This window comes from Somniosus microcephalus, chromosome 9 (genome assembly GCF_052327205.1).
Source record: "Somniosus microcephalus isolate GS21.2 chromosome 9, FLI_Smic_1.0, whole genome shotgun sequence".
Classification (NCBI taxonomy): domain Eukaryota; kingdom Metazoa; phylum Chordata; class Chondrichthyes; order Squaliformes; family Somniosidae; genus Somniosus; species Somniosus microcephalus.
In genome coordinates this window covers 248,007,370-248,030,499 of record NC_140995.1, presented here as the reverse complement: position 1 = coordinate 248,030,499, position 23,130 = coordinate 248,007,370, and the positions used below count along the sequence as shown (strand labels likewise).

The 23,130-nt window shown below is 53.2% G+C and overlaps 1 protein-coding gene across 2 annotated transcripts in view; it reads right to left on the bottom strand.

Annotated features, from left to right (window-relative positions):
- Positions 1–2,553: 2,553 nt before the first annotated feature.
- Positions 2,554–23,130, bottom strand: part of klhdc3 (kelch domain containing 3) — a 124,842-nt gene continuing 104,265 nt past the window's right edge. For both annotated transcript variants that reach the window (XM_085998121.1, XM_085998122.1), the window contains exon 9: positions 2,554–2,749. In XM_085998121.1, the coding sequence (XP_085854247.1) occupies positions 2,575–2,749 (175 nt within the window). In that variant the 3' untranslated portion in view covers positions 2,554–2,574. The remainder of the gene's footprint in view (positions 2,750–23,130) is intronic.

Here is a 23,130-nt window from a genome sequence, read left to right as displayed (position 1 = left end):
GCCCTGATATTTTCCACAGGCTGTGAGGAAGTGCATCTCTGTCTCAACTACTCCCTGACTGCAGTGAGAGCATATCCTGTCCTCTCTTGGCAGCCTGGTCTGCTGTGTCTGCCTTTTTCGATCGCTAGGCTATGTTCGCTAAGTCTGTACCTTGTCAAGGTTCTTCTCAGTTTGTTATCCTTTACATGGTCAGGTAATCAGCTATGTTGTATTGTCTGTTTAGGGCCAAGTAGCAATTGAGTTTGCTTTGGGTTTTTGTTGTTTCTGCCCAATATGACAGATATTTTTCCTTTTGCTTAGCGATGATTGTGTTGGGTCGAATTCTTTGTGTTACCCTGTCACTGTCCTGGGGCTGGTTATTGTTAGTATTGTTATTAGTTACTTTATTGAGTCCCAAGACCTACCAAACAAACAATCAAACACACCCTTCAAACGGTGCTAGTCACAGTAACTACTCAACACACGGGGCCATCATTATGCTGCACATTAGAGACAGAATCCCAGAGGGGATCTCACTGAAACTTATAACATTTTAACAGGACTAGACAGACTAGTTGCAGGAAGGATGTTCCTGATGGTCGGGGAGTTCAGAACCAGGGGACACAGTCTAAGGATAAGGGGTAAGCCATTTAGGACAGAGATGAGGAGGAATTTCTTCACCCAGAGAGTGGTGAACCTGTGGATTCTCTACCACAGAAGGCAGTGGAGGCCAATTCATTAAATATATTCAAGAAGGAGTTAGATATATTTCTTAAGGTTAAAGGGATCAAGGGGTATGGGGGAGAAGGCAGGGAGCGGGTACTGAATTTGGAGGATCAGCCATGATCTCATTGAATGGCGGAGCAGGCTCGAAGGGCCGAATGGCCTACTCCTGCTCCTATCTTCTATGTTTCTATGTTAATTACTCTCCTAACCTCATCCACCACCTTAAACATTCACTCCCTCCACCACCGGCGCACCGTGGCTGCAGTGTGTACCATCTACAAGATGCACTGCAGCAACTCGCCAAGGCTTCTTCAACAGCACTCCCAAACTCACGACCTCTACTCTCTAGAAGGACAAGGGCAGCAGGCGCACGGGAACACCACCACTTCCGAGATCCCCTCCATGTCACACACCTGGAACCCCCTCCCTAAAAGCACTGTGGGAGTAACTTCACCACACGGACTGCAGCGGTTCAAGGGAGGCCACCGCCACGTTCTCAAGGGCAACTAGGGATGGGCAATAGATGCTGGCCTCTCTCCAAGGCCAATATATCCTTCGTAAGGTGTGGTGCCCAGAACTGCTCCCAGTGCTCCAGGTGTGGTCTAACCAGGGTTTTGTACAGCTGCAGCATAACTTCTACCCCCTTGTATTCAGTCCTCGAGATATAAAGGCCAGCATTCCATTAGCCTTTCTGATTATTTTCTGTACCTGTCCATGACAGTTGGATCTATGTACCTGGGACCCGAGTCTCTTTGGCCATCCACTGTTTTTAGCCTTTCACCATTTAGCCAGTCCCCTGTTCTATCCTTTTTAGGTCCAAAGTGGATGACCTCACATTTGCTTACACTGAATTCATTTGCCAGTTTTGCCCATTCACTTAATCTGTCGCTATCCCTTTGTAATTTTATGCTTCCATCTACACTGCCGCCTATCTTTGTGTCATCGGCAAATTTGGATATATGACTTTCTATCCATCATCTAAGTCGTTAATAAATACAGTGAATAGTTGAGGCCCAACACCGACCCCTGCGGGACACCACTAATCACCTCCTGCCAATTTGAGTACCTGCCCATTATCCCTACTGCCTGTCTCCTGCCACTCAGCCAATTTCCTAACCAGGTCAATAATTTGCCCTCAATTCCGTGGGCTTCAACCTTAGTTAACAGTCTCTTATGCGGGACTTTATCAAATGCCTTCTGGAAGTCCATATAAATAACATCCATAGACATTCCCCTGTCCACTACTGTAGTCACCTCAAAAAATGCAATCAGGTTTGTCAGGCGTGACCTACCTTTCACAAACCCATGCTGGCTCTCTCTGATCAACTGAAAATGTTCAAGGTGTTCAGTTACCCTGTCCTTAATTATAGACTCTAGCAATTTCCCCATAACAGAGGTTAGACTCACTGGTCCATAATTCCCTGGTTTCCCCTCGCTCACCATTCTTAAATAGCGAAGTGACCTGCGCAATTTTCCAATTTTACCAAGACGGTTCCTGAATCTAGAGAACTTTGGAAGATTATAGTTGGGACATCTGCAATGTGCTCACCTGATGAATACTTGCCACAGCAGTGTTGCATGTGACAGATCACCGGTCAGTGTTTACTGTACAAAGATGATAGGGGAACGCTGCCCGATCTCCCCTGCAGTCCGGGAGACAGTGACAGGCGCTGTATGCCCCGCGCCAAGGTCTCTGCTCGTGACCTGCTGTGAGCGGAAGGTACAGAGGGGTAACAATCCCCACTTCCTCCACCCGCCGTTCCCCTTCCCCCCCCCCCCCAACACACACCTTTCTGCAACATAATTAACACCCATATAAGCCACACCCCAAATTGTAGGTAACAATTAACTTGCATATAAGGCACACCCTCAACACAAGCAACACTTTTTGCATTTTTCTCCTGGAGAGGCGCAGCCTATATGTGAGTTATCGCTCGACACAAACACAGAGCAAAGAAAAGGCTTACGTACTAAAATCCAGATGTACAGGTCCGAGTGATCCATCAGGTTAAACTCATCCCCCATTCCTTGCTCTGGGCACGGGCTATGGAGGAGATAGAGAGACACATTAGTGCAACAGGACCACCGATAGTGATGGGCAGGGAGAGGGAAAGTGGCAGGGACAGGGGCAGTGAGACGGTGAGGGGCAGGGCCGCAAATCGTTAAGCGGGGTTGGCACTGGTACAAAGCAGGTGGACTTGCTCCACTTATCTTTTCACCTTTCACTTCAAACACTGGCTCGGATTTCCTTTCTTGCTTTTGTTTCTCTCACACTCAGTTGGCAGAGAGCCCACTTCACATTAATGGAGGTAGGGTGTACCCATTCTGTTCAGTGAGAAGGAAATTGCCTCTACTCACTGTACAGCAGCATCTCTCTGGCCAGTTGGTATTACTCTCAGCTCGCCTCTCCAGGGGTACTGGGTGTGAGCCCCAGCCCAGGACATGAGCACATGATCTAGGCTGACACTGCGGGTCAGTACCGAGGGAGCGCCGCACTGTCGGAGGGGCAGTAGCGAGGGGAGCGCCGCACTGTCGGAGGGGCAGTACCGAGGGGAGCGCCGCACTGTCGGAGGGGGCAGTACCGAGGGAGCGCCGCACTGTCGGAGGGGCAAGTACCGAGGGAGCGCCGCACTGTCGAGGGGCAGTACCGAGGGAGCGCCGCACTGTCGGAGGGGCAGTACCGAGGGAGCGCCGCACTGTCGGAGGGGCAGTACCGAGGGAGCGCCGCACTGTCGGAGGGGCAGTACCGAGGGAGCGCCGCACTGTCGGAGGGGCGAGTACCGAGGGAGCGCCGCGCTGTCGGAGGGGCTGTACCGAGTGAGCGCCGCGCTGTCGGAGGGGCGGTACTGAGTGAGCGCCGCACTGTCGGAGGGGCGGTACTGAGGGAGCGCCGCACTGTCGGAGGGGCGGTACTGAGGGAGCGCCGCACTGTCGGAGGGGCAGTACTGAGGGAGCGCTGCACCGTCGGAGGGGCAGTACTGAGGGAGCGCTGCACCGTCGGAGGGGCTGTACTGAAGGAGTGCTGCACTGTCGGAGGGGCGGTACTGAGGGAGCGCCGCACTGTCGGAGGGGCAGTACTGAGGGAGCGCTGCACCGTCGGAGGGGCAGTACTGAGGGAGCGCTGCACCGTCGGAGGGGCTGTACTGAAGGGGGGCTGCACTGTCGGAGGGGCAGTACTGAGGGAGCGCTGCACTGTCGGAGGGGCAGTACTGAGGGAGCGCTGCACTGTCGGAGGGGCAGTACTGAAGGAGCGCTGCACTGTCGGAGGGGCAGTACTGAGGGAGGGAGCACTGCACTGTCGGAGGGGCAGTGCTGAGGGAGCGCTGCGCTGTCGGAGGGGCAGCACTGAGGGAGCGCTGCACTGTCGGAGGGGCAGCACTGAGAGGGAGAGCACTGCACTGTCGGAAGGGGCAGTGCTGAGGGAGCGCTGCACTGTCGGAGGGGCAGCACTGAGGGAGCGCTGCACTGTCGGAGGGGCAGCACTGAGGGAGCGCTGCACTGTCGGAGGGGCAGTACTGAGGGAGTGCTGCACTGTCGGAGGGGCAGTACTGCCACTATAGCCCAGGGATAGCCATACCCTCAGTGAGCAGAGTGTTAACTCTGCGCTGATGTCGTGAGCTGCTCTCAGTAACTGCTGGCCCGTATTTATGAATTGCAATGGTTCGTCAGTGACGCAGGAATTGATGAAGGAGTGAGTGAGCCAGTGATGGGCTCCATCTGGCTGGGTCACTACAGCACTGGTGGACCTCTCTGTGGCCCAGGCTATCTTATCTTTGCATGTTAAACAACCCATGTCACAGGAACCCACTGAGTGCTTTAAAACACACACCCCCACCCCATCACAGGCGCTCGATTTAGACAGGACTTGCTATAACACCACATCAATCAGAGGAATGTGTTTAATTCACCCCTTCTACAGGGCTCCTCTCCTGAAGGTAGACCCTTGTTTTGGAAACAGTTCATAGAATCAGAGAAATTTACGGCACGGAAGGAGACCATTCGGCCCATCGTGTCCGTGCCGGCCGACCAAGAGCTCTCCAGCCTAATCCCACTTTCCAGTTCTCGGTCCGTAGCCCTGTAGGTTACGGCACTTCAGGTGCATATCCAAGTACTTTTTAAATGTGATGAGGGTTTCTGCCTCTCCCACCCTTTCAGGCAGTGAGTTCCAGACCCCCGACCACCCTCTGGGTGAAGAAAGTTCTTCTCAACTCCCCTCTAATCCTCCGACAATTACTTTAAATCTCTGCCCCCTGGTTATTGACCTCTCTGCTAAGGGAAATGGGTCCTTCCTATCCACTCTATCTAGGCCCCTCATCATTTTATACACCTCCAGTAAGTCTCCCCTCAAGCCTCCCCTGTTCCAAAGAAAACAACCCCAGCCTATCCAGTTTTTCCTCATAGCTAAAATTCCCCAGTCCTGGCAACATCCTCGTGAATCTCCTCTGTACCCTCTCTAGTGCAGTTTCGGGCACACCTCAGCCAGGGCCCATTCGGCGCACGGCCCAGGCAGGGAATGCCGACAGCAGATTTGACCATGTAGGTCAGCCGAGCCAAGCCTGTTCCTGAACCCTTCCTCAGGTGATATCCAGACACGTGCACTTTCCCTCAGGGAATTGGCTGGGGGCAGGGGGGGAAAAAGAGAGAAGAGGGGGGTCACTGGATGGCGATGGGGAGCAGGGACCTGGGCCGAGTTCCCTCACCCTCCCTGGTGTGGGGGTGGGAGGGAGCAGGGGGCCTGGGCCGAGTTCCCCTCACCCTCCCTGGTGTGGGGGTGGGAGGGAGGCCGAGTTCCCTCACCCTCCCTGGTGTGGGGGTGGGAGGGAGCAGGGGCCTGGGCCGAGTTCCCCTCACCCTCCCTGGTGTGGGGGTGGGAGGGAGCAGGGGCCTGGGCCGAGTTCCCTCACCCTCCCTGGTGTGGGGGGTGGGAGGGGGCCGAGTTCCCTCACCCTCCCTGGTGTGGGGGTGGGAGGGGGCCGAGTTCCCTCACCCTCCCTGGTGTGGGGGTGGGAGGGAGCAGGGAGGGGGGCCGAGTCCCCTCACCCTCCCTGGTGTGGGGGTGGGAGGGAGCAGGGGGCCTGGGCCGAGTTCCCTCACCCTCCCTGGTGTGGGGGTGGGAGGGGGCCGAGTTCCCCTCACCCTCCCTGGTGTGGGGTGGTGGAGGGAGCAGGGAGGGGGGCCGAGTTCCCTCACCCTCCTGGTGTGGGGGTGGGAGGGGGCCGAGTTCCCTCACCCTCCCTGGTGTGGGGGGTGGGAGGGGGCCGAGTTCCCTCACCCTCCCTGGTGTGGGGGTGGGAGGGAGCAGGGGCCTGGGCCCGAGTTCCCTCACCCTCCCTGGTGTGGGGGTGGGAGGGAGCAGGGGCCTGGGCCGAGTTCCCTCACCCTCCCTGGTGTGGGGGTGGGAGGGGGCCGAGTTCCCTCACCCTCCCTGGTGTGGGGGTGGGAGGGGGCCGAGTTCCCTCACCCTCCCTGGTGTGGGGGGTGGGAGGGGGCAGGGGCCGAGTTCCCTCACCCTCCCTGGTGTGGGGGGTGGGAGGGAGCAGGGGCCTGGGCCGAGTTCCCTCACCCTCCCTGGTGTGGGGGTGGGAGGGAGCAGGGGCCTGGGCCGAGTTCCCTCACCCTCCCTGGTGTGGGGGTGGGAGGGAGCAGGGGCCTGGGCCGAGTTCCCTCACCCTCCCTGGTGTGGGGGTGGGAGGGGGCCGAGTTCCCTCACCCTCCCTGGTGTGGGGGTGGAGGGGGCCGAGTTCCCTCACCCTCCCTGGTGTGGGGGTGTGGGAGGGGGATGAATTGAAGCATGCCAACCACTGCCCCAGCGACTACAAACAGAAACTGCGATTCGAAGAGTTTTCCCCGGTGTCCTGGACAATATTTATCCCTCAATCAACATCACTAAAACAGATGATCTGATCATCACATTGCTGTTTGTTGGAGCTTGCGATTCCTACATTACAACAGCGACTACACTTCAAAAACTACTTCATTGGCTGTGAAGCACTTTGGGACGTCCTGAGGTTGTGAAAGGCGCTATAGAAATGCAAGTCTTTCTGTCTGTCCTTTTAACATTTAGGCTGTAACCCCCATCACCAGAACGGAGTCCTCCAGATGCTGATAGGCCCCACTGCAGTTATTGTTCTCTGTTAGATTTGTACTGCCACGATGGAGATTGGCCAACACAGCGCCACCAGCTTACAGTCTGTGTAGGGTCAAATACACCAGGCCACTGCGGGAACCTGGAGACACTCGGGATACACAATCTCTACAAGGCACTCAGTCTCCCAACGACAGACATCGTGAGCGAGTTACTCTAATGAAAAGTAACACCATTGCTGCGTGTTGTGTCAGGTCACCTCACTGCAGTTTTACCAAAGCGAAAATATCCACATAAAGTCAACAGGACTAAAGGATCTCAGCAGAGGGGGAGTGAGAGAGCGGGAGAAGGAAGAGGGGGGCGGGGGGAGCGGGGGAAGAGGGGCGGGGGAGCGGGGGGAAAGAGGGGGGAGAGCGGGGGGGGAAGAGGGGGGGAGCAGAGGGGGGAGCGGGGGGGGGGGAAGAGGGGGAGCGGGGGAAGAGGGGGGGAGCGGGGGAAGAGGGGGGGAGCGGGGGGAAGAGGGGGGGAGGCGGGGAAGAGTGGGGGAGAAGAGGGGGGGGAGCGGGGGGAAGAGGGGGGGAGCGGGGGGAAGAGGGGGGGGAGCGGGGGGAAGAGGGGGGGAGCGGGGGAAGAGGGGGGGGGGGAGCGGGGAAGAGGGGGGGAGCGGGGGAAGAGGGGGGGAGCGGGGGAAGAGGGGGGGGAGCGGGGGAAGAGGGGGGGAGCGGGGGAAGAGGGGGGGAGCGGGGGAAGAGGGGGGGGAGCGGGGGAAGAGGGGGGGAGCGGGGGAAGAGGGGGGGAGCGGGGGAAGAGGGGGGGAGCGGGGGAAGAGGGGGGGAGCGGGGGAAGAGGGGGGGAGCGGGGGAAGAGGGGGGGAGCGGGGGGAGCGGGGGAAGAGGGGGGAGCGGGGGGGAAGAGGGGGGGTAGCGGGGGAGCGAGAGAAGAGAGTTGTAGTGTCCATGTGTAGATAAAGACACTGAAGACAGGAGTTGGTTCATAGGTATTTACTAAGCAAGTCTGGGGGGGGGGGGGGGTTCTAAAGGATATACACAATACACAGGCTTATATAGCCCAAGTGGCAATTACCGGCATTACGCACACCTGGGGCTCTTAAAGGCACATACACCACAATTCCTCCCCTTCTAGCTAACTAGTACATCATATTTTAAGTAATTATTAATTACATGTTATATGCAAAATAATATACATTGCTGTATTAATTAATTTTAAGTTAGTCTCTCAGGAGGCTTTCTGACTCGGTCCGGATAACGCCTCGGGGGTGTAGTAGTTTCTGGTGGTGTAGTAGGTTCTTCTGGCGGTGTAGTAGGTTCTTCTGGCAAGGCTGATTCGGCTTGAAGGCCAGTGTCGGGTTCATCGGGCTCCAGTATCACCGGATCGGAGGTAGATATGGGTATCTCTACTTCATCGTTAGATGTATAGAGTGGTGGTGTAGGTTGTCCCTTTTCGGATGACTTGATGATTTGGTCAGCATGGCGCCTTATTATGCTGTCTCCGATGTCCACGGTATAGATCAGTGGTCCTAATCGTGTGCAGATAGTTCCAGGCTGCCATTTCTCGGTACGGTAGTCCCGGGCCAAAACCGGTTGGCCTATCTGGAAGACGCTAGTTGGCCTTTCATTCATGCCCTGAAACTGCCGGTTCTCCACGTCCCTTCGGATGTTGGGCTTGACCAAATCCAGCCGGCATCTTAGGTTTCTATTGTAGAACATCATGGCGGGAGTTTGGTTAGTAACCATATGCGTTGCATTCCTATATGCAAATAAGAAGTTATCCACCTTGTGCTGAAGTTTTATGTCTTCATTACCCATGGCCTTCTTGAAGGTCTGGACAAACCTTTCAGCCAATCCATTGGTGGCGGGATGGTATGGGGCGGACGTGTAGTGCTTTACCCCATTGTTCTTTAAGAACTTTCTGAATTCTTCGGACACAAATTGCGGTCCATTATCAGAACATATCTGCTCCGGCAGCCCATTCCTGGCAAATATGGTCCTTAATACTGTGATGGTTTTTTCCGTGGTGGTGGAGGACATCTTTATTACCTCCGGCCACTTGGAGTGTGCATCAACTGCGATTAAGAACATTGAGTCCATAAATGGACCAGCAAAGTCGATGTGCACCCTTTGCCAGGGAGATGAGGGCCACTCCCATGGATGTAGAGGGGCCTGTGGCGGAGCATTTTGGACCTTCTGGCATCCTAGGCAGCTCTTGGTCATGTCTTCGATGTCTCCATCGATACCTGGCCACCATACAAACGCCCTAGCTAGGTTCTTCATTTTCACTCCACCCAGATGCCCCTCGTGAAGCTCCTTTAGCACTTTATCCTGGAGTTTGGGTGGAATCACCGCTCTGGATCCACACATCAAGGTTCCTCGGCACACTGACAGCTGTTCTCTTCTTTGCGAGAATGCTGGCAACAGTGGTTCGCCATGTGCTGGCCATCCCTTCACTGTTAAATCGTAGACCCGTGAGAGAGTAGGGTCATTTCTTGTCTCCCTTTCAATGGCAGAATTTGTCACCGGTAGACATTCCACTATGGTAGAGTGGAATATCTCTACTGGGTCTACTGTAGGTGCCTCTTCTATCGTTGGCAACGGTAGGCGTGATAAACCGTCAGCATTCCCATGCTGTTTTGACCCTTTGTATTCAATGTTGTATTGGTGTGCCCCTAGAAAAAGGGACCACCTCTGTAGTCTTTGTGCCGTCAGAATGGGGACACCTTTTTTAGGGTTGAATATGGAGATGAGGGGTTGATGGTCAGTCAGCAAGGTAAATTTTTGTCCGTGTAGGTAATGGTTGAATTTCTTCACTCCCCATACCAGGCTGAGTGCTTCCCTGTCTATCTGGGCATAGTTACGCTCAGCTGAGTTCAATGAGCGTGACGCAAAAGCTATCGGCCGTTCCGAGCCATCAGGGAATCTATGGGACAATACCGCTCCTATGCCGTAAGGGGATGCATCGCACGCCAGTCTGATTGGTAGTGATGGGTTGTAATGAGCCAAAATTTTCTCGGATGTGATTAAGTCTTTACATTTATGGAAGGCATGTTTACAGTCTTCGTTCCATTTCCAAATCACTCCTGTCTGTAGAAGATCATTAAGAGGGTGTAGAATAGTTGATAAGTTCGGTAAAAATTTATGATAGTAATTTATTAATCCCAGGAATGACCTTAATTGTGAAACATTTTCAGGTGCTGGGGCTTTTATAACTGCTTCAATTTTTTCAGGTGACTTATGCAACCCTTCCTTATTAATTATGTGGCCACAATATGATATCTGATTTTGGAAAAATTCGCACTTGGGGCGATTTGCTCGTAGGCCCCGTTCTTTCAGCCTAGTGAGCACCTGCTCCAAATTGGCAAGGTGCTCGTTGTCGTTTTCTCCTGTTATAAGGATGTCGTCAAGGTAGCATTGAGTCCCCGGAATCCCTTGCAGGACTTGCTCCATAGCTCTTTGCCAGATAGCTGGAGCTGATGCTACTCCAAAAACCAGTCGATTGTACTGGTACAGGCCTTTGTGTGTGTTTATTGTGAGATACTTTTTAGAGGTCTCCTCAACCTCCATCTGTAGATATGCCTGTGCCAAGTCAATTTTTGTGAAACGTTTCCCTCCGGATAGTGAGGCAAAAATATCTTCTATCCTCGGAAGAGGATACTGTACCGTGTGAAGGACCGGGTTTACAGTCACCTTGAAGTCCCCACAGATGCGAATTTTTTTCTGTTCCTCAGTTATTTTTCAATGTTTTTTTCATGACTGGAACGATGGGTGTTGCCCATTCGCTCCAATCTATTTTGGATAATACGCCTGCCTTTTCCAAATTCTTCAGCTCTGCCTCGACTGCCGGACGTATTGCGTATGGCACCGGTCTTGCCTTAAAAATTTTTGGAATTGCTGTATCTTCCACTTTTATTGAGGCGGTGATGCCTTTCAAGGTTCCTAGTTTCTCTTGAAACACTTCTTTGGCGTTGGCCAAGATGTCTTTTAATCGTTCAGGTATGATGTCATCATTGTTTTTTTCCTTACTGGTCACCGTCAGTGCCTGAATGGAGTGCCAGTCTAAACGTATCTTCCTTATCCATTCACGTCCCAACAACGGTGGACCACCATCTTGTAGAATGTATAAATACAACTTTTGTATTTCTTTGCCGTTGTATACCACAGGCGCCCTTATTTTTCCTTTGGGGTAGACTTTCTGCCCCGTATATGTTTTTAAGATAATGGATGTGTCTTTTAGAGGTATATGCGAAAATAGCCTCTCGTAATCTCGTCGATTTATTACGGTTAGAGCTGATCCTGTATCTAACTCCATTTTAACTGGGGACCCTGCTATTGTGAGGGTAACCCAAATGGTTTGGTAATCCTCTTTGGCAAGTACATTATGTAATTTGAGACAGCTTAGTCTCTTGTTTCCGGAGTCGCTATCGCTATTCTGGTCTTCGGAGCTACTGTCCGCCATCATTTGTACCTTCCTGTACTTTTCTTTATTGATTTTTTGTTTTCTGTCAGTGGATTTATTTTGTCCAGATTGGCATACCCGTGCAATGTGTCCAATCTTACCACATTGCCTGCATGCTTTGCCCTTGAACCAGCAGTCCCTCTGGTTATGGGTGGATCTGCCGCAGCGTTAACATCTTCCGAACTCCTGTGTCATTTTATGGGTGCCGAAGTCCTGTGTCTCTTGTTGTATCTCTGCAGCTCCTTTTGCTGCTGCTTCGTATGATACAGCCATACTGAAAGCTTTGTCCAATGTTAAATCTTTTTCAGAGAGCAGTCTTTTTTGTGTTCCTTCACTTAAGAGACCGCAAACAAATTTGTCTCGAAGATAATCCGATAGTCCTGCTCCGAATTGGCAGTACTTTGATAGCTTTCTTAATTCGGTTAGGTAATCAGCGTTACTTTCATTCTTGTGTTGATTTCTCTTGAAGAACTTGAATCGTTCCGCTATCAGCAGCGGTGTTGGGTTTAAATGCTCCTGCAGGGTATCAACAATTTCTTTAAAAGTCTTGTCCTTTGGTTTGGCTGGAGTGATTAAATTTCATAACAGCCCGTATGTTTTCGCGCCTATTAAGTTCAGAAGTACTGAAGCTTTTTTTTCATCTGTTATTCCATTTGCAGTGCAATAAACCTCTACTCTTTCCACGTATGTAGTCCAATCTTCTATTTCGCCATCAAAAGCCTCATTACCAGATTTAGGCATTTCAGAAAAGATATGGCGCTTCCCGCGCTTTTTTTTTCTCTCTGTAGCAACGATATGGCGCTTCCCGCGCTTTCCCGCCGCTGCTACCGATAACAACGCTGTTTTACTGTGGTTTCCGTTTATTCACTGTTGGAGACTCGTTCCCGACGGAGGTCTAAACGCTGAACTGCTTGCCGCGCCGGCCGTCTCTCGAGTGCACCCTCCCAGTCCGTTATTGCTTGCCTCTGATTTCGCTGCCTGTCTCAGCTGTAGAGCCTGCCGCTGGAGCTCCAGCCTGACGCCCAGGAAGGATTAGCGCAGTACCTGTCACCAGCTTGGCCAGCTGGTGAAACCACAGTTTCTCTTACTTCCTTGAGTCTTCCGGACGCTGGAGGAATCGATGTCCTTGAGGTGCTGCCGAATTGCAGGTAAGTCCGTTTCCACTTCAGTGTCCGTGTGTAGATAAAGACACTGAAGACAGGAGTTGGTTCATAGGTATTTACTAAGCAAGTCTGGGGGGGGTTTCTAAAGGATATACACAATACACAGGCTTATATAGCCCAAGTGGCAATTACCGGCATTACGCACACCTGGGGCTCTTAAAGGCACATACACCATAATTGCTCTTAAAGGCACATACACCACAAGAGGGAGCGAGAAGAGAGGCAGCGAGAGAAGAGAGAGAGAGATCACACAGCGGCACAGGTGAAGTGGACTGATACGACCTCCACTTATGCAGGATAATTGTAGGATTGCGAATTGCCCCGTTCCCGAGGAAGGAGTTTTAAATACGGAGATACAAGTTGAAGTCCATGGTACCCCGTGCTAGCTGTTGACTGAACGCGGGCGGTGGCCATCACAGCCCAGGACAGAAACACTGTAGAAACACACCTTGGCTATCAGAGCAACAAAGCACGAGCAAGACCTTGCAACACAAATACTCCCGCAAACCAAACCCACACTGGCGCTGCGATGGGGAATATTAACACAAGCTTATTCGAAACTCATTTCATTAAAGGTGGTCGAGAGACAGGCAGGGTGGAGGGGGTTTGCACCAGTCCAGGTCCGTACAGTGGGGGATATAAAAGACTTGCATTTCTTTCGCACCTTAGACCACCTCAGGGTGCCCCAAAGTGCTTTACAGCCAATGAAGTACTTTTGAAACGCAGCAGCAAATTTGCACACAGCAAGATCCCACAAACAGCAATGTGATAATGACCGGATCATCTGTGTTAGTGATGTTGGTTGAGAGATAAATATTGGCCAGGACACCAGGGAGAACTCCCCTGCTCTTCTTCGAAATAGTGCCATGGGATCATTTACATCCACCAGTGCAGCACTCCCTCAGTACTGCCCCTCCGACAGTGCAGCACTCCCTGAGTACTGCCCCTCCGACAGTGCAGCGCTCCCTCAGTACTGCCCCTCCGACAGTGCAGCACTCCCTCAGTACTGCCCCTCCGACAGTGCAGCACTCCCTCAGTACTGCCCCTCCGACAGTGCAGCGCTCCCTCAGTACTGCCCCTCAGCGCTGTCGCTGTTTTGTTGTTTAATTCACTGACCCTTCTGCTCCCAGAATCCATGAGATCTGCTGGACTGGGTTTCGATTGCCTGAGGGGGTAGGAGGGGAATTTTTACCCCTTAATGGCCCCGCGGTTTTTCCCTCTCCCAGGAGGGAGAAGTGTCTAGTTGTGACGCTCCAGCCATCAGGAATGCGGACCAGCTAGTCCATCCTGCCCCTCAATTCCAGATGCCGGTATGAATTCCCACCATAAACTTCGACTGTTTGGCCCGATTTCCTTGTGGCTCTTTCACCCTGTTCACCTTCACTGCTATCCGTCTCCCTTCTCTTTTCTGAAACTCCTCTCACGGCCCCATCGCTCCTCAGCAACGGCCTCAGTCTCATTCCATGCGGATAGCGGTTTAAATTCTCCCTGCGGTCACTGCGATAATCAGCGCTGGTCTGGGCTGTGAGCAAGGGTGGTCGACCTGACATGTTAACCCACTCTCTCCACAAGTGGCTGCCTAACCCGCTGAGTGTTTCCAGCAAATTGTGTTTTGATAGCAGCTGGCTTGGAGATGGACGAGGGGAACGATGATTAATTCTGCAGGAGTTAGTGAAGTGGCGAAGCAGGGCTGCCAGTTCAGCGCACAGACGGTGGAAAAGAAAACAAACAGTGACACGATCTCCTCTTCACAGAGCCGAGGGCACCTGGAGGCCCCGCGATTGTTTCTCCTCCCAGGATTAATGTTTTCATCCCGACTGAAATTTCAGTAGCAACTCTTCCCCTCCCAGGCTTCCAGTCTGTCCTCTGACCCCAAGGCAGCCTCAGCTGTAAGGAGCTCTTCATCCACAACAGCTCCCTCACTGGGCTGGACGGTGAGGGCTTACACCAGCAGAACCACCGGGGAGAGCTGGGATTGCGCTGTGTAACCAGAGTTGGGCAGGTCACGCTCGCTCGGCCAGTTATCTGTCCCACTGGCTCTAGCGCATCCCCGATTTCCATCGCTCTACCACTGGCGGCCGTGCCTTCAGCAGCCTGGGCTCAGAGCTCGAACTCCCTTCCTAAACCTCTCTACCTCTCTCGCCTCCTTTAAGACGCTCCTTAAAACCAACCTCTTTGACCAAGCTTTTGGTCACCTCCCCTAATACCTCATGTGGCTCGGTGTCAAATTGTCTGATAGTGAAATGTCTCAGAGGTGCACAGGAGCGCTATGTTAAAGGCGCTGCATAAATACAAGTTATTGTTACTCCTTGTATGACACTCCGCACCATTGCTCGATAGAACGAGCAGTGAGCGACTCAAACTGTCACAAAATGCTGCAGAGAATAAACGGAGCCAGAGCCAAGACCTTGTGGATGGATCGGGAGTGGTGCCCGAAAGCTCGTCCCATCCCTTCACCATTTTAAACACTGCTATTATAGAACTGCGCCGAGGGGGCAGGAGCGAGGGAGCGCTGCATTGTCGGCATGTCAGTACTGAGGGAGTGCTGCACGGTCAGAGGGGCAGTACTGAGGGAGCGCTGCACGGTCGGAGGGGCAGTACTGAGGGAGCGCTGCACGGTCGGAGGGGCAGTACTGAGGGAGCGCTGCTCTGTCGGAGGGGCAGTACTGAGGGAGCGCCGCTCTGTCGGAGGAGCAGGACTAAGGGAGCGCTGCATTGTCGGAGGGGCAGTACTGAGGGAGCGCTGCACTGTCGGAGGTGACTTCTTTCGGATGAGAAGTTAAACCGGGGCTCTGCCTGCCTGCCGCAGTGTTTGGGGTGGATGTAACGATCCTGTGGCACGTGTATGAAGAGGAGCAGGTCCATTCTTCCGGTGTCCAGGGATTCCTCCCTCAACCAACATCAGTAAATCAGACCATCTTGCCAAGATTCACTGCTGTTCGCGAGGTCTTGCTGTGTGTAGTCTAGGTGCTGTATCTGCCTGTATAACAAGAGCCACTGTACTTCATTGAACGCAGTGTGTTTTAAGATGTTTCCGAGTACACAAACACAAGTCAACATCGAGCGGAGCTGTGGAAATAGGTACGATGGGCCAAATGGCCTCCTTCTGTGCTGCATCATTCTCGGATTCTAAAACGTTTGCAGGACCAGATGGTAAAGCGGGTTTAAAATCAAACAGCACAGGAGGCCATTCAGCCCATCGTGCCCATGCCAGCTCTTTGAAAGAGCTCGCCAATTAATCCCACTCCCCCGCTCTTTCCACACAGCCCTGCGAATTCTCCTTGAAGTATTTATCTAATTCTCTTAATAAAGTTCCTATTGAATCTGCTTCCACCGCCCTATTCGGCAGCACGTTCCAGATCACAACAACTCACTGCCCCCCCCCGCCCACCCCCCCACGGTTATTTTGCCAATCACCCAAATCCGTGTCCTCTGGTTACCAACACTCTGCCACTGGAAGCAGTTTCTCGCGATCTACTCGATCAAAACCCTTCATACTTGGAACACCTCTTAAATCTCTGCTCTAAGCAGAACAATTAGATTAAAAAATCTCCCGGACGTAGAAAAGCTAAATGTGCATTGATATAGCACCTACAACACAGAGAAGCATCCCGGGGGAACTTCCGATGATCCAGGATAGACCGAGGACAGGCCAGCTCGCTTCTGATGATCCGGGATAGACCAGCGCGCTCCTGATGATCCGGGATAGACCAGCACGCTTCCGATGATCCGGGATAGACCAGCTCGCTCCCGATGATCGAGGATAGACCAGCACGCTTCCGATGATCCGGGATAGACCAGCTCGCTCCCGATGATCCGGGATAGACCAGCTCGCTTCCGATGATCCGGGATAGACCAGCTCGCTTCTGATGATCCGGGATAGACCAGCGTGCTCCCGATGATCCGGGATAGACCAGCTCGCTTCCGATGATCCGGGATAGACCAGCTCGCTTCTGATGCTCGAGGATAGATCAGCTCGCTTCCGATGATCCGGGATAGACCAGCTCGCTCCCGATGATCCGGGATAGACCAGCTCGCTTCCGATGATCCGGGATAGACCAGCTCGCTTCCGATGATCCAGGATAGACCAGCTCGCTTCCGATGATCCAGGATAGACCAGCTTGTTTCCGATGATCCAGATAGGCCAGCTCGCTTCCGATGATCCAGGATAGACCAGCTCACTTCTGATGATCGAGGATAGACCAGCTCGCTTCCGATGATCCGGGATAGACCAGCTCGCTTCCGATGATCCAGGATAGACCAGCGCGCTTCCGATGATCCAGGATAGACCAGCTTGTTTCCGATGATCCAGATAGACCAGCTCGCTTCTGATGATCCGGGATAGACCAGCTCGCTTCCGATGATCGAGGGTAGACCAGCTCGCTTCCGATGATCCAGGATAGACCAGCTCGCTTCCGATGATCCAGGATAGACCAGCTCGCTTCCGATGATCCAGGATAGACCAGCTCGCTTCCGATGATCGAGGGTAGACCAGCTCGCTTCCGATGATCGAGGATAGACCAGCTCGCTTCTGATGATCCAGGATAGACCAGCTCGCTTCTGATGATCCGGGATAGACCAGCTCGCTTCTGATGATCCGGGATAGACCAGCTCGCTTCTGATGAAATATCTCAACCTTAAACACTAACCTGCCTTTCCTCTTTTCAGATGCTGTGTATTTCTGACATTATCTGTTTTTAAAAAAAAAATCAGACGTTCAGCTTTCAATTTTATTATGCCTCGTGCCCGGAGAGGGCATTTGGAATCAACGAGCCCCCAGGGTGCAGTCCTTCACACCCCACCCCCTAAGCACGGCAGGTGAGTGCGACGAAGCATGCAGCGGTTTAAACCGTGACTGCTTCACATCAACAGCAGAGGTGTCAGGGGAGTAATGGAGACACCCGATACTTGCTGCAATCGCCATTACTTGTATACGGAAAACTCAAGGTTGGTCTGGGAGCTAGAAGAGAGAGGGGGCAGGAAATGGAAAATACACTTGTGATGTTAAAGCAGACAACCTGTGGTCCAACAGGTCCCGTCTGTTGGAATACTTTATTCTGCACGTGTCTCCTTTCTCCGAAGCTATGTGCTCTCCTCTACCCTTCCGATTCCACTTGCTTTCACCCAGCGTATGCCAGTATCCACGCTCGCCCTCAGTGTCCATCGCCCCAGGCCTGGCTCACTTTCCCTTCTGGTGTGATGCGGACACACACATTTGATGGACCTCGAGACAAGCAGGACTGGACGTAATGCTGTGGCAGAGTACGCGTGTTGGGGTGGGGTGGGGTTTGAACGGACTGTGCTGGTCACAGAGGCTACTGGCAATTGCAGGTGTGCAAGTCACGACGGTGTGTGTTTGTTCCAAGAACGCCGCTCGCCCTCCAGTGACTTGACAGCGAGCGTCAACAGGCTGTTTGACCAGCCAGGCCTGATCCTGTAACTCGCTAGAACCCACACACATCCTTCCCCCCTGGAGGGGCGACTGGACAGCACGGAGAAGTAGGAACATCGCCCACCGGTATTCCTCACGGAGACCCGCTCTAGTACCCCCTCCTCCCAGCACCTTAGCCAAGACTAGTCAATGGGCCACAGCACGGGGCTGGAGCCAGAGCCGGGGAGTGGCTCGTCTATTAGCACTCAGTGACACGAGCATAGGCTGTCCCTCTCTCGGTTCCTTCTGTGTTTCACCACCCGACCGACCGCCCCGATCCCAGATGCTGCCGTTTGTACCCTTTATTTCCCCCACTCTGGGAGCCGTGCTCTGCTGTGGAACAATCCCACTACTCCCTTTCTATGAGAAGGCCGGGATCTGAAGAACAAATCCCCCAGTGGCTCGGAAAGGCCTCTTAAAATCCCACTGAGGCCTCACCAGGATGTACGTGCTGTCAAACAAGCTGAAACACGGGTAAGCTGAAACCAAACTAATCACTTTCAAATTCTCTCCCGCTTAATTGCTAGGTGGCAGCAGCTGCTGGCTGTGTTAGCCCGAGTCAGAGCCAGAGCCCTGACAACCAGTGCTCTCATTCCGTACCGAGCCCGCCCTCCAACCAACCGTCGAAGGAGCAACCTCAGCTCCACGCCATCGCGCATTCTGGCCTCTTGCGCATCCCCCATTTCCATCGCTCCACCATTGGTGGCCGTGCCTTCAGCTGCCGAGGCCTCAAGCTCTGGAAATCCCTCCCTAAACCTCTCAGTCCTCCTTTAAAACGCTCAATAACAACTTGCATTTAAATAGCGCTTTTAACATAGTAAAACGTAGGTTTTAAGGAACGTCTTAAAGGAGGGAGAGGTGGTGCAGAGATCTCGAGGGTTGTGGGGCTGGAGAAGGTTACAGAGGTAGGGAGGGGCGAGGCCATGGAGGGATTTGAACACAATATTGCAAGTATATTACACAGCATTGCACCAATAACACACACAAGTGTCATAAATTTTGTCTTAATAACACTCCCGTGAATCACCTTCACACGTTTTGCTACGTTAAGGTGCTGTATAAAAGCAAGTGGTTACATAAGAACATAAGAAATAGGAGCAGGAGTCGGCCATTGGGCCCCTCGAGCCGGCTCCGCCATTCGGCCCCTCGAGCCGACTCCGCCATTCAATAAGATCACGGCTGATCATCGACCTCATCTCCACTATCTCCATAATATCCAAAGATCTCTGTCTGGAATATACTCAATGACTGAGCCTCCACAGCCCTCTGTGGTAGAGAATTCCAAAGGTTCACCACCCTCTGAGTGAAGAAATTTCTCATTACATAGAGTTATACAGCACAGGAAGAGACCCTTCGGCCCCTCGTGTCCACGCCAGCCATCAAGCCCTGTCTATTCTAATCCCATTTTCCAGCACTTGGTCCGTACCCTTGTATGCTACGGCGTTTCAAGTGCTCATCTAAATGCTTCTTGAATGTTGTGAGGGTTCCTGCCTCTACCACCCTTTCAGGCAGTGAGTTCCAGATTCCAACCACCCTCTGGGTGAAAAAGTTCTTCCTCAAATCCCCTCTAAACCTCCTGCCCCTTACCTTGAAACTATGCCCCCTGGTTATTGACCCCTCTACTAAGGGGAAAAGTTCCTATCTACCTTATGCCCCTCATAATTTTGTACACCTCAATCAGGTCCCCCCTCAGCCTTCTCTGCTTTAAGGAAAACAACCCCAGCCTGTCCAGTCTTTCTTCATAGCTGAAGCGCTCCAGCCCAGGTAACATCCTGGTGAATCTCCTCTGCACCCTCTCCAATGCAATCACATCCTTCCTATAGTGTGGCGACCAGAACTGCACACAGTATTCCAGCTGTGGCCTAACTAGCGATTTGTACAGCTCCATCATAATCTCCCTGCTCTTATATTCTATGCCTCGGCTAATGAAGGCAAGTATCCCATATGCCTTTTTAACCACTTTATCTACCTGTCCTGCTGCCTTCAGGGATCTATGTACATGCACACCAAGGTCCCTCTGATCCTCTGTCCTTCCTAGGGTCCTACCATTCATTGTGTATTCCTTGCCTTGTTAGTCCTCCCAAAATGCATCACCTCACACTTTTCAGGGTTAAATTCCATTTGCCACTGTTCTGCCCATCTGACCAACCCGTCTATATCGTCCTGTAGCCTGAGGCTTCCCTCCTCGCTATTTACCACTCCACCAATTTTCATGTCATCTGTGAACTTACTGATCATACCTCCTACATTCATATCTAAATCATTAATGTACACTACAAACAGCAAAGGGACCCAGCACCAATCCCTGCGGTACACCACTGGACACAGGCTTCCAGTCACAAAAACAACCTTCGACCATCACCCTCTGCCTCCTGCCACTAAGCCAATTTTGGATCCAATGTGCCAAATTGCCCTGGATCCCATGGGCTCTTACCTTCTTGACCAGTCTCCCATGTGGGATTTTGTCAAAGGCCTTACTGAAGTCCATGTCGACAGCATCAACTGCACTACCCTCATCCACGCACCTAGTCACCCCTTCAAAAAATTCAATCAAATTGGTTAGACATGATCTCCCCCTGACAAAGCCATGTTGACTATCCTTGATTAATCCTTGCCTCTCCAAGTGGAGACTAATTCTGCCCCTCAGAATTTTTTCCAATAATTTCCCTACCACTGATGTTAGGCTCACTGGCCTGTAATTCCCTGGTTTATCCCTACTACCCTTCTTGAACAATGGTACTACGTTGGTTGTCCTCCAGTCCTCTGGCACCTCCCCTGTGGCCAGAGAGGTTCTGAAAATTTGTGTCAGAGCCCCTGCAATCTCCTCCCTTGCCTCACACAGCAGCCTGGGATACATCTCGTCTGGGCCTGGGGATTTATCCACTTTTAAGCCTGCTAAAACCGCTAGTACCTCCTCCCTCTCAATACTAATTTGTTCCAAGTACATCACAATCCCCCTGCCTGATTTCTATGCCTACATCGTCCTTCTCCATAGTGAACACAGATGCGAAATTTCTCCTCATCTCAGTCCTAAAGGGCCGACCCCTTATTCTGAGACTGTGACCCCTGGTTCTAGACTCCCCAGCCAGGGGAAACATCCTCCCTGCATCCAGTCTGTCAAGCCCTGTAAGAATTTTGAATGTTTCAGTGAGATCACCTCTCATTCTTCTAAACTCCAGAGAATATAGGCCTAGTCTCCTCAATCTGTGCTCATGGGTTGCGGAGAGTATTCTTCCTCTCACTGCTTTAAAGCAATGCCTGATCTTGTGCATCAACAATAGCTTGGTAATGGATTGGTCGGGGGAGGGCGAGGGCGAGCCAGGCCAGGGTAAGGCAAGTTTGGAAAGTTGAGTGGAACACACAGCTAGGTGCAGCTGGTCACTCAGTATTAAACAAACAGCCAGTAACCAGAGCCTGCACCTGCAGCCCCACACCGGAAACATAACTCTGCGAAACCGACAACTCAGGGTAACTGCACAGCACGGTTGGTCCAGGCTCCCCTCACAGGGTTCTTTAAAAACCAGCCCAGCTGCAGGTTCAGAAATACCCACAGGAACTCACTGTACGGGACTGGGCTGGTGGAAGGGAAGGAGTGAACGCAGAGCGTTTGAAAACTTTCTCTGAAATCTGGTCCTTTGGCGCGGTTAGTCTGCCTGGAGATGTGATTCTCAACGGCACCCCAGCTTGAGATTACCTGCATCAGCACCACAGGGGACACAGAGCAGCTGTGGGGGATGGGGCAGCTTGTGGTACTGTGAGCCATGGCTACGGCCCTCTCGCCTCTGAGTCAGAAGGTTGGGGATTCAAGCCCCACTCCAGAGACTTGAGCACAAAATCCAGGCCAACACTTCAGTGCAGTACCAAGGGAGCTCTGCACTGTCGGAGGGGCAGTACCGAGGGAGCGCTGCACTGTCGGCAGTACCGAGGGAGTGCTGCACTGTCGGAGGGTCAGTGCCGAGGGAGCGCTGCACTGTCGGAGGGTCAGTGCCGAGGGAGCGCTGCACTGTCGGAGGGTCAGTACCGAGGGAGCGCTGCACTGTCGGAGGGTCAGTACCGAGGGAGCGCTGCACTGTCGGAGGGGCAGTACCGAGGGAGCGCTGCACTGTCGGAGGGGCAGTACCGAGGGAGCGCTGCACTGTCGGAGGGGCAGTACCGAGGGAGCGCTGCACTGTCGGCAGTACCGAGGGAGTGCTGCACTGTCGGAGGGTCAGTGCCGAGGGAGCGCTGCACTGTCGGAGGGTCAGTGCCGAGGGAGCGCTGCACTGTCGGAGGGTCAGTACCGAGGGAGCGCTGCACTGTCGGAGGGTCAGTACCGAGGGAGCGCTGCACTGTCGGAGGGTCAGTACCGAGGGAGCGCTGCACTGTCGGAGGGTCAGTACCGAGGGAGCGCTGCACTGTCGGAGGGTCAGTACCGAGGGAGCGCTGCACTGTCGGAGGGTCAGTACCGAGGGAGCGCTGCACTGTCGGAGGGGCAGTACCGAGGGAGCGCTGCACTGTCGGAGGGGCAGTACCGAGGGAGCGCTGCACTGTCGGAGGGGCAGTACCGAGGGAGCGCTGCACTGTCGGAGGGGCAGTACCGAGGGAGCGCTGCACTGTCGGAGGGGCAGTACCGAGGGAGCGCTGCACTGTCGGAGGGGCAGTACCGAGGGAGCGCTGCACTGTCGGAGGGTCAGTACCGAGGGAGGGCTGCACTGTCGGAGGGTCAGTACCGAGGGAGGGCTGCACTGTCGGAGGGGCAGTACCGAGGGAGGGCTGCACTGTTGGAGGGGCAGTACCGAGGGAGGGCTGCACTGTCGGAGGAGCAGTACTGAGGGAGTGCTGCCCGGTCAGAGGTGCCGTCTTTCGGATGAGACGTTAAGGCGGCAGACGGGCCTCGGTTTAAGGGGACGTAAAAGATCCCGTGGCACTATTTCGAGGGAGAGCAGGGGAATTCTGGCCAATATTTATCCCTCAACCAACACCTCAAACAGATGATCTGGTCATTATCACATTGCTGTTTGTGGGATCGTGCTGTGCGTATATTGGCTGCTGTGTTTCCTACATTACAACAGTGACTGCACTTCATTGGCTGTGAAGCGCTTTGGGACGTCCCGAGGTTGTGAAAACTGACAAAACAAATCTACCGATCTCAGTGTTGAAAACTCCAACTGACACCCAGCATCCACAGCCTTTTTGGGGAGCGAGTTCCAGATTTCCACTACTCATGGTTTGCAGAATTGCTTCCTGACCTCACTCCTGAACGGCTGTCTCTAATTTTAAGGTTATGCCCCCTCGTT